Raw genomic sequence first — 11,693 nt, 5'->3', positions numbered from 1 at the left:
TATTATTCACATTGAAATAGTATTATTTCAGTTTAATTCATTTATATTCAGTCTATTGAGTTCGAGATCATGCAAGGTTAGAGCTAAAGTGTAAAGAAAAACTTTGAGACCTTCAGAAAACCTTTCTTTGATCATAACCACCTTAAAAGATTACAAGAACGTGAGACTCTTTGGAAAGAAAATTAAAAAACATTAAGTCTTTTTCAAAGAGTTTCTGCAAAAGTTAAGGTTACTAAGGTTGAACATTCTTAGTCTTATTTCCACCATCATAATTAAAGTTTAACTGCAAGCATTTACTTCTGATTTTAAATGTCCCAATGCAGCTTCCAATAATAAAAATGGGATAAAAAGCATTTTTATCTGTGATTCCTAGAACATGAACCCTTCGGGCAGTTTTCCCTGTTAATGATAGTGGCTATTTAAAACACATTTACGGCTTCAGAACTAATGAGTTCATTGGTTTTTTAAATGGTTTCTAAATGTCCTCTTGTTCATAAAGCTACTGCATTTTCCCAAATCCAGTTTTGTTTTGTTTTTATTTCTGATAACCAAGAAGAAAAGTGTGAAGGAAATATATGCTACAAAGCAGACTATGCTGCACACCAATATGTCTGTGGGATCATTAATGTTGATGCAGATGTTATAAACTGAAAATGGAACACAGATGGGTTTTTGCACAGTTCATTACTTGGGCTGAAAACACAGTTTGTTTATGTGTGCACACATCGATGCGTCCTGCTCTGAGTGGGTGAATCTGAGCCGCGGCAGAAGGTTGCTCCTGCAGACGCTGGGAGGCTCAGCAGAGACGCTTCCCCTTGGTGTTCACCAGCAAACCAAAGCTGGGTGAAGCTGTGGAATTGACTGGGTGTCCTGTCAGTTCTTACATTTTACAAAGAAAGTTAATCGATAGACAGTGAGGTGAAAATTGTATTTTCCCCTCTTGAAGATTTCTGCTGTTTTTGGTCAAACTTAAAAGGTTCAAATGTTTAAATAAATAATATCTGGAACCCTCGTATATTTGTGGTTCGGTTTTTACTTGGAGAGTGAGATTATATGCAGAAAACCCACTTCCACTTCCACCCCTCTGAATAATTTGGTCCTTCATCACAGTTCCTGAAAGCCTAGATCTGGTTTGCCAGTTTATGTAGCTGATGTTGAGGTAAAATTCAGAAAATATATAGTTAAAATATTAAAATATAAAATTCAAGGTGGAATAAAAAGTATTCATGCAGACTTTTGCTTTTAATTTAAGTTATTAGTAACAGGGACCTAAAACATCCAGAGTCTTGTCCTAAAATGCAATTTTGGCCAATAAATAAATAAATAAGCAAAATAAATGAGCCACATCCTGTTCTTGCTGCTAAAAAGATATTTTTTTAAAATCCATAAAAAAGATTAACAATTTAAGATATTTTTTACTGTTTTTGGTTTGGAAAACTTTCAAATTTACTTCTTTGCTTATTTCATTAAAATGTTCTGTGTTTAGTTTGTTTATTAAAAATTTAAAAACAGATTAGTTTTTGCAGTTATCATTGGAAAGAAAAATACAAAAAAACTTTTGTGGCTCCTGACTAGTTTCAATTTGACATTTTTGGCCCCCGTACCAAAAAGTTTGATTTAAAGGTGACAAGAGACCCTAAAACAGCTTGAAATAGTTTTGTGCAAAAAAGAAAAGTGTAAAATACATGTTCTGTATAGCTCGTATCCTAACCTGTTCAAGGACGCATAATAAGTCACTAGATCTAAATTCCTCATTTACAATTTGATTGGGATGTCAAAAATTTCCAAATTACAGAGAAGTGTGACCATTTGCAGATCTAAATCTGCAGGGCCTCCGCCAAGTCATTTACACGCAGCAAACTGGATCTTGATAACAATCAAATGCCCAAACAAACAATCCCAAGCTTCTGCAGCTCTATTTTCCATCTGCACCGAACCAGCAGAGCGTCACGCCACTGCAAGCTGTTTGGTTGGGTATGAAATAGGCTTTACACTTGAAGAAACACAGCAAACCGGGTTGTGTGTGTGTTTGTGTGTACGTGTTCAACAATAGGAACCTGGGCACAATGCTGGAGTCTCAGGTGAGGTCCCAACCTGCAGGTAAAAGGATCCAGTCTGCAGCTGAGTGCAGGAGGAAGCGGAGGGGAGGCGGCTCTGGAGAGATGTGTGGAGAGGACAGTAGAGCGTGTTTTGCTTGTCAGTGAAGACAGAGAGAGGCGACTGCGCCTTGCTACACCTGTCAGACGGATGAACAAAGTACATCTGTTCATTCCCCTCGTCCTTTGTAAGGTGTCACCGACTAAGAACGTGGCTTTCTAAAAGACGGATTTCTGCTGTCGGGCTGTAGCTTTGTTTTTCTAAAGCTCAAAGTGATTCAAAACTTAGACGCAACAATCCACAGTCAAATTAACATTTTTGGTGTCAAAAAATGACATTCTTGGGTAACATGACACTGTCATAAACATGAAGGAGTCTTCATAAATGTTTATGACAGTTGTCATGAAGTGTCTTTTGGTAAATAGTGACACTTTTAATTGGCTTTTCATGCAAGTTTTAATCCACACCCTGCATTCATGGTAGGTGTGGTGTGGGGAAAGAGCTGATTGTTGTCTGTCACAACATGGTAATTGTTTCAATAAAGATGTAATAAAGATATTGTTTATAGAAGGTAAATATTACACTTTTAAAATTACCAGAAACAAACACCTGAAATACATCCCTCATTGTACAGTGAATTTACTTAATAATTTGAGGGAAGGTTTTTTTCAGTACATAATTTCCACAAGTCTGAACTGGAAGTGATTGACACCATCTTAGTAGGCAAGCGCATGAGTTGCAGAGTTGACCCATGAGACGGAGAAGGAAAATATGTCAGACGACGTGGACAAGCTGCCTCCGATCTCATGTTAAGCATAGTTAAGACACCATGGAGGAGCTTCACAGCCTCAAATCCATGGACTCATAAAATCAATATTTAAATGGACTTATAAAAGACTCTTTGTGTGAATAACAAGGTTTTGGCGACTGGCAGAGTAAGTACATATAGTATCTTACACCTAGGCTACACGTCCGTCTTAGCTAGCAGACAAAAGCTACATTTGCTAAGCTAACTGTGTTAGTTTTGTAGTAACTACTACAGTAAATATTTAGGTTAGTATTACACAGAGATAGGTAAAGTAGCAAAAATTGTGATTTAGTAATAGTTGTAATGTACTTACCGTTTATAAGTTAGATAAACTTATAAATAAAGCGAGGCGAGAGCTAGTTCTAGGCCTGTGGCTTGTTTATTGTTGTCATAGCAACTCCATAGCAACTGGAAGTTACGAGACAAAGTTCACGAAAGTGAAACTACGCATTGAATTAAAGTTTTAATGACAAGTATGAACAGCTAAAGGCAAAATATATACTTTTTCAATACATTTGTTGGTATTGCAATAATAAAGCCTTTACAAACCTTGAAAATTCTATATTATTCCAGTTTATACGGACTAATCTCTGGACAGTAGCTGGCTGCCACAGGTGACACATGAAAGCTGTCAAACTGGCTGATGGGTTGATCTTTCCCGTAGAGAAAAAAATTCAGCTGCACACCAAGGGGGGAGGCTTTCTTTTCATGCTTTTCTCTTTTTTTCCCCCTTGTGGAATAGAAAAGACGAAGAGCACAAGGCACTTTTGCCACCTACACAAAGTCATCTTTCTTCAATACAAAATTTTGAAAAGAATTGCACCATGTTGCACACAACCTATGACCATTAGGCAATAGCAGGAAAAGGATTACATGGCTGCTTTCACACTGATCCATCAATGCAATACATTTTTAAAAAGCAGGAATTATCTTTCTTTAAAGGGTGTTTGCCAGATGGAGGCAGACACTTGTACACAGAGTGGTAAATCTGTGCAACTGAATGCATTGATCAGTGAGATTTAAATTCCCAACCTTCTGTTTAGTGTTTATAGGTTGCGTCATCCTCATTTAGACAACAGGGTGACGTTTCAGCTGCATTAGAGGCAGCAGAGAGGAGGATAACAATACATGTTTTATAGCATTTAACAGAAGATTTGAGGCACTTTGACACAATGCAGGAGCAAAAAAAAACAACTGCTGAATCTCTGCACTACTTCAAACTGAGTAATGAACATTGCACACAAGCTGCAGAATAAAACAACAAATCACAGGAAGAAGAGAGATCCTCTGTCCTCTACCGTGGCCAAAAAACATTGAAAACCAGTCATCCAAGTAAAGCAAAACTCATCACATCACGCCATCAGCTTACCTGAAATATTACGATGGTAGTATTAGGGCCACACTGAGAAACAAAAATAAACGAGAAGTCATAAAATTATGGGAATAAAGTAATGAAATTACGAGAATAAAGTCATAAAATTTTGGGAATAAAGTAATGAAATTACGAGAATAAAGTCATAAAAAATAATTTTGTGCAAAAACAAAGTCAAAATAATACAAGAATAAAGTAATAATGTTACAACTTAATTCTCAACATATTATGACTTTTTTCTCAACTTTATTCTTGAAATTCTGTGTTTATTTTTGTAAGACTTTATTCTCATGATTTTATTTTTATATGTTTTTTTATTAGTATTGCCTAATACTCTCGGGGGGGTTTACTAATTGGACTGTTGCACATCTTGCCATTGCACAACTGGTTTGACAGCTTTCCTCTGCAAAGGTTTCACAAAACAAAAAGCTTTTTCATGACTTCATATCAATAAAATGGAAATTTTCCATAAATAAGCTCCAGATATGAAACTCAAGCAGGCTTCCACTTATTACAATAATTTAATATTAAAATAATTTACTCCTACGTGTCTTTGCAGCGAAGCAAAGAATGTGTTGTATGCATTTTTACATGAACAGAAAACCACATTTTCTAGGTTTCCAAAACTTAAAAAAAAGCTCATTTCCATCACAGTAACCTCTGTCATACTTTCATGAACTCAGCAAGGCGTCCTGCTAATCAAGACTTTTCAAACAAACCGGAGGTGTTACAAAGAGCAGAAGTGATTGCATCAATTAAACAAAATTTAAATCTTAATGAAGGTTCTTTATTTCCTCCATGTTTAGTCAAATCACATGTCTAAAAAAATGTTTTTTAAAAGATGAATTTCTACCTTAAAATAAATGAAACACTCCTTCAAAACTAGAGTTATCATCTCACTCTGCTAATGATAGAAGATAATATATTTAATATTTACAACAACAGAGTGAAGAAAGCCGTCTATTTTGCAACAAAGTACCTTTGAGGTAAGTTTTCATAAAATAAAGCTTTAATTTGAGGTTACCTTGAGGACAGACATTGCTCCAAGGGTTTAGGAGGCAAACTTTTAATCACAATTTAAATCTTGGCTATCTAACAAGTTGGCAAATGGTCTTTAAAGACATTAAAGGGCAGCTTGAAAGCCACTAAGTAGACTAATGCATTTGAAGAAGAAAATAAATATTAATGAATTTACTTTTTAAGGCATTGCAAAGAGGTTTTCCAGCTTTATTAGCATTACCTAATAGCATTCTCTTATAAGTCGTGATGGAAATACGTCTGACTTACGTTCTGACCTTTTATGGACCATTACTTTACCTATTTCATATTCGAAACATATTTTAGCAAAGCCAGAGCAGTTTTTTTTTGCCTTATCCTAGTTTATCACAAAAAGCTGAAAGCATCCACTTTACATATGTTATAATGAAATATTTGTAAGAAAATGGTGCCATTAAATGTACAAAACACCTACTATATTCTAATTTCACTGCTTTCAACGATAGCTGTATTGTATGATAAACAGCTTACCATATTTACTCAAACATTTTTGTCCTGTGCCACACCAAGTAGTGATAGCAACAACATACTTTCATTAGCATTAGCGTTAGCAACACAGACATGAGCTAGCATGCTTATATTAGCCTAGAAACAGAAGCTATTCATAAGACTTTTTTGTTTTCATTTCTTGTTGTTTACAGTGTCAGCTTTGCTTTTTCTTATCTGTTTTTGCTAGCTTAGCTAAAATAGTTTCTTCTCGTTGACATGAGGGAAATTAACCTTCTTCGGTGTTTTCTGCACATTTTATTCATATATAAGTACACAAAATTAAAAACACAATAATTTATGTGAGTTTATTGGTTTGGAAACAGCCTACCCCAATTTAAAACGTCATTCAAAAAATATATCTGTAATTTAATTTGGTTTCATGAAGTGGAATCAGAAGAAATTACGATGTGGATGTTTGACAATAAAGCTTGCATGAGTTGTGACAACCTCTGCATCTGAAATGACTCTGGAAAAGCAAATCTGAACAACAGCCAACACCCATATACGTGCTCCGTGTGCCTCAACCCTGCACAAACACACCCATCGATTCCCAATTCTCTCACATGGAGGAGTGCAGATGCTGTAACCTTTTGCTGTTGGTCCCATCAGAGTGAAAAACAGAACTGAGTGGAGGGAACGTCACGCTGCAAATGGGCCTTTGGATTCTCATTGGGATTCAGGGAGCCAAACCCTTGTTTCTTTCTCGATCTGTGTTTCTTTCTCGATCTGTGAGCCCAAAACAAACGCACAGACCCACTTCTCTGCGCCTCTCTCTGCATATTGATGGCGTTATCCACAGCGCCATCTTGTGGATGTTTCAAACTCTCTCTGTCTAAATTGCTTTTATTTTGGTAATTTTGGTCACACTGCATCTTCTATCTCCTTCTAAAACATCATATGAATTAGGAGACAGCCGAAGATTTTAGTATTTTTGGAGCAACACTCTTTGGTATGACAAACACACCCTCACTGTCCTTCCCACAGATCCACACACACACACACACCCAACCAGCTCATGTAGATTAAAAACCCAATCCAATCCGATGTGTGCGTGCTCTGGCATGAAACCCGCTTCCCTGGGGTGTGAAAGTGGTGCAAACCCTCCGCCTATGTTCTGATGCTGCCATCTGGATCACAGTGGGAGGCACCGGCTTTAAAAAACGGCTCTGGTAGACTCTTCTCATCAGCCGTTTGCACCTTTTATCCAAAAGGGATCAAGGCGAAGGATTTCAGCCAAACCATGTCCTGTTAATTAAGATTTGTAAATTTGTTTTTTACAACACTCAGCGCTGCTACATCCACTTTTCATTTAATATTCAGACACATCTGTAACCCTTCTCTGTTCATCTCAGGTTCGGTAGGTTGACTTCACAACACACTCAGGTTCATTGAATTTATTCTATCAAGACAGAAAATCAAGTTGGTGGTTAACATCGGTTCAGCAGTTTCTGTCCCTATACATTATGATAAAAAGATAAGAGACAATAAATAACCCTAAACAAACTACAGAGCACTGGTTCCCAATGAACAGCTGACAGCAGTTAGCAGCAGTTACACTTGTAAAATTAAACACTGCAACAACAATGATAAAAGTTAAAAGCAAATACAAAACCTGGCAGAAGTACATATGAAACCCTGTATTTAGTTAAAGTTCTCCTAAATGTACGTTAAAATATAATACTTGTAAAGAAAACAGAGTGGATACCACAGTTACTGGCGGCAACAGAGAAAGGGGGCGGCGCTGACAGTTACTGGTTGCTATGGTAACCACCAACCGTCAAGAGCAATACGGCCATATTGCCAAAAAGGAGAAAATAACTTTTTGGCTAAGCAAAATTAGTTTGAAGGATGAATAAACCAGTTTTGACAAACTTCACCTCTACAATATGGTTAAAATAAAAACCTGTTACACATCTAGGTCCAGTTTTATGTGAAAATGTAAATTTAATTCTTTTAATTTTGAAAGGGATCAATGATATTTGGCAGACTCAACACTGCAGTTGTAATAACCATAATTATGTCATCTTTCTTAAGTAATTTAGCATTGCTAGCAATGCTAAATTTCTAACATCTTAATTACATTATTAAGATGATGTTAAAAACAAAACTCAGCTGAATTAACAGAATAAAAAGTTGCAGATTTGCAATAAATACAATAAATTTCCAACCAATATAAACCAAGATGGATTACCATCAGTCCAAATCAGTGATGAGGTCATGATGTACCACGTAGCTCATCAGAACTTTGTTTTTCAAATCTCATCTGTAACGTTTTTCCATTTCATCACAGTCTTGTGTGGGTTTGCTGTAGACCTCATGCTTATTCCAAACGTATCGACCAGCTGGACTCTGTCAGAGGTCGCCATGGAGACGAGCAATCAGGAAAGCGATGGAGCACTGGTGACCTCAGATGTCAGCTTACTCCAGAAGTATGCAGCAGCAGAATACTGATAACGGCTGAGCGGCTCCATGCTGCAGCCAAAAAAATCTATACTCCACCTTCAAGTGCCCTCAAGATGGAAATGACAGCTTGAAGTCCAGGAATACGTTTTTTGTTTTTTTTTGTACATAAATGTTTGATACCTGCACAGGAGGGCAAGGAAATGCTTAGTAGAACAATGAAGTTCAGAAATAAAACATTAAAATACATAAACATTTTAAAATAGCACTTTTTTTTTTGTTATGTGTCAACTCATAACTTCAGTTTATTTCCAACCTGAAGTAGAACAATTTGTTAAAATTGAAGGTTTTCAATTAAATTTTTATTTGTTTTGCTAGACAAACCTATAGTCTGACAGAGAACAAAATTAAAATTATATTTAGCCTCTCAAGTGTAATACTCTGTAGAAGCCACTCTACACTGCAAAAACACAAAAAATACATCATTTTGTTTAGTTTCTACTGCAAATATCTTTGCACATTTGAAATAAGAGAAAACAAGATTACAAATATTTTTTCAGAAAGATATATTAGCTAATTTAAGTCAATAATTCCTTAGTATTGTTGATAGTATAGTATATTACTATACTATACTATCAACAATACAATACAATCTTTCTTTTTATATATTCCAATGGAACTAGTAATTTTCCATCAATATTAAGGAATTATTAACTTAAAACACGCTCCTCTGTCGTTCTGAAATGTTTCTTATAAATTACTTTTGTCTTATTTAAAGGGTATGAAGATACTTTCTCTAGAAACTAGACAAAATTACTTTGTAAGATTTTGTTTTTGCAGTGTATAGATGAACATTTGTAACCATTCTGTCTGAGAACATCACTTTTCAAGTCTACAGTTTTATAGTGGAGGAAACTAAAACTGTGAACTCCCTGAAAACAGGCTTCCTTCTCTGGGTTTGTTTGGCAGGAGGTCATGAATGTTGGGTTGACCCATCAACAATGGGAGCAGGAGTCAACTGAGATTTACAAAAGTCACAACAAAACATGTTAAATAATAAAAGAGGGAAGGTGCAGCTGCTATGAATGAACTCTTTCTTTGCTTTTGTGGCCTTTCAGTTCGATTTGAACTTTTATTGTTTTATTATTGTTACAAGGCTATGGCCACATATTTTTGTTTTTGGCTTTTATTTGTTGTATCTTTTTATCTACATAATAAAATTTTAACCAGTTTGTAAGCCCACACACCAACACAGGAAAATGGCAAAAACAAACAAATGAAAATAGAACATGTATTTTTTTAACTTTTTATTTAAATAAAGGCAAAGCATGATATCACTCAACGTTGACACGTTATACCGCACAAACCAGATGTAAATTTAGGTATTTAAATGCAAAGTGGCTAAACTGGAATTTATGCATAACTCTGGCCGCTAGATGGCGACAGAGCGACGGAAATATGAAATTGCATCGAAAAGCGTTAATGGAAAAATTAAAGCAGTTTGGCTGTGTGGTGGTTTCAGACACACCGGCAGGAGATTGTCTTGGCGGAAAACAATTTCAGTGACTTAAGAAAAACATTAACTTGTTGTATAAATTTAAATTGATTCTGAATTTTAATTCTAATTAATGCATACAACTTGAAATATTCATGCAAAGTTCAGTTAAATGTGTTTGATTCGTGTTCTGGTTTGACAAAAACAAAAACAGTTACTGCAGCTTTACAAATATCCAAACATATGAAGTGGTGTTTGATTCAAAGACATCACTCGTTTCGTTTAAATTTCCTTTTTTGTTTTATTAATCTGTGCAAACGTAGAAAAAATAGTCAAGAACAAAAACAGAAGATTCATTGTTGACAGTCTCATTTTTTTGCCGCCAATATACTTCTTCAGTTGCAGCGAAGGATTAAACAACATGCTGGTGCTGTAGGAAAATCTGCATTCCTCTTTTTGACATTTAATGTCCATCAGAAAAAATGTGAATCAGTCATCAGGATCGATCCATTAAAGCTGAGAGAAAAGCTGAGCAGCATTGTCAACATTTACCGGTTCCTTTGGTGGTTCTTTCGGACCCTAAAAAAGCCCAAACATATGTGTTATTATCTGTCATAAAAGTATCTAAAGCATTAAACAGTTTCGTCCTCTACCTGTGTTTTTTTCTTTGGTTGCGGCACAACACCTTTGGAAATGCTCTTCACATCCCTCTGCACCTCCGTAAATACCTGGTTTAGGTTTTCAACCTTCTCATTTTTCATTGCATTGATCTGTCCAAACACAACACACACCGAAGCAGCAGGTGTAAACGCTACACTGAATTGGATATATATAAGATATATGGAGGGGATGGATAATACATGTGCATAATTTAAGGTGGGAAGGGTAAAATCTCACATTTTTTAGAGATGTTGTGACAGGTTTTGCTTTGTTCTTCATCTTCAGATGCCTGTTTGCTACTTGGAAAACACTCTTCTGCTTCTTTCCTTTCTGTTTATTCTTCGCCATGTTACCTGAAGGAAATGGAAAAACAACAACAGAGAAATTTTTAAGAAAAAAACAGACTATTTCAGAACAAAACTAGTCTCAGTGTGGATAACACTGTTTTTCCAGCATCCTAAAAATGTCTTCTCACATTCTTATATTGTTCATACTTGCATATAACTGTTTAAAAATATTAAATAGCAAATTCAGGTATCACATTATTTATTTTATTGTTAATTAACCTTTGAGAAGCTTCTAACGCTTTGACATCATCATTATCATCATCATCCAGGATTTCCCCAAGCTTATTGGAGGCACAGCAGTCTTAGTGTACGCAAACTTCTGATTTAAAAGAAAGTAATAATTATCTCTCTTATTCTGGTAGTTAAACTGTATTCACGAACCCAAATTTTAAAAAAATAAAGCAGATGTCTTTATTTTACAGATTTATTTCCTGAAGTACAGTAAATCTGTATAACAATCATTTTATATTCTAAATGTTGGAAGCGTTTATTTAAACAAAACGCTGTGAAATACTAAGCTACTAGTTGTTTTTAAAGCTTGTTTTTGTAGTTGCATTAAACTACTAAAATAGGTCAGCTCACGTTCCGTTAGATGTTTATGTTCTCTAATATTGTTTTAATGGTTGATAAATGCGCTTCTAGAACAATTAGCCTTTCATACAATGTGCTCTTTAACTAATATCGAACTCGTTATTGTCAGCTGTTCACTTTCCACGTTGTAAACAAATGCGGCGTCACAACGTACATTTTAGCCAAACATGCTAACAGCCATAGAGAAGCTAAGTCGGAGCCAAAAATCGAAATCAGAAAATAGAAGCACTAAATAAAAGTTTACATACCTTTTTCATATGAGGAGCAATGTTTGTGAATTCATGTGCTACAAACGTGCCCTGCCGGTTACGTCACTTGCGTGCGACGACGCGATAAAATGACTGGTATTGTGAAACCCGTCAATGAGGGCGCCATCTT

General features: G+C 35.6%; 1 protein-coding gene and 1 long non-coding RNA gene across 2 annotated transcripts in view; both read right to left on the bottom strand.

The window, feature by feature from the left end:
- Positions 1 to 2,057: 2,057 nt before the first annotated feature.
- On the bottom strand, positions 2,058 to 3,290 carry LOC107836652 (uncharacterized). Its single transcript, XR_001662596.1, has 2 exons — positions 3,219 to 3,290; positions 2,058 to 2,236 (listed from the first exon to the last, which is right to left on the bottom strand). It is a non-coding gene; the product is annotated as an uncharacterized LOC107836652 (long non-coding RNA).
- A 6,708-nt stretch (positions 3,291 to 9,998) lies between these two features.
- Positions 9,999 to 11,693, bottom strand: part of LOC103140570 (uncharacterized protein C8orf59 homolog) — a 3,676-nt gene continuing 1,981 nt past the window's right edge. Inside the window, exons 2-4 of the mRNA XM_016673271.1 lie at positions 10,615 to 10,730; positions 10,371 to 10,487; positions 9,999 to 10,296 (exon numbers count right to left, since the gene is read on the bottom strand). Of these exons, the coding sequence (XP_016528757.1) occupies positions 10,228 to 10,296; positions 10,371 to 10,487; positions 10,615 to 10,730 (302 nt within the window). The 3' untranslated portion in view covers positions 9,999 to 10,227. The remainder of the gene's footprint in view (positions 10,297 to 10,370; positions 10,488 to 10,614; positions 10,731 to 11,693) is intronic.

The sequence above is a fragment of the Poecilia formosa genome, unplaced genomic scaffold (assembly GCF_000485575.1).
Source record: "Poecilia formosa unplaced genomic scaffold, Poecilia_formosa-5.1.2 Scaffold72, whole genome shotgun sequence".
NCBI lineage: Eukaryota > Metazoa > Chordata > Actinopteri > Cyprinodontiformes > Poeciliidae > Poecilia > Poecilia formosa.
This window is presented reverse-complemented; position numbering and strand designations above follow the sequence as displayed.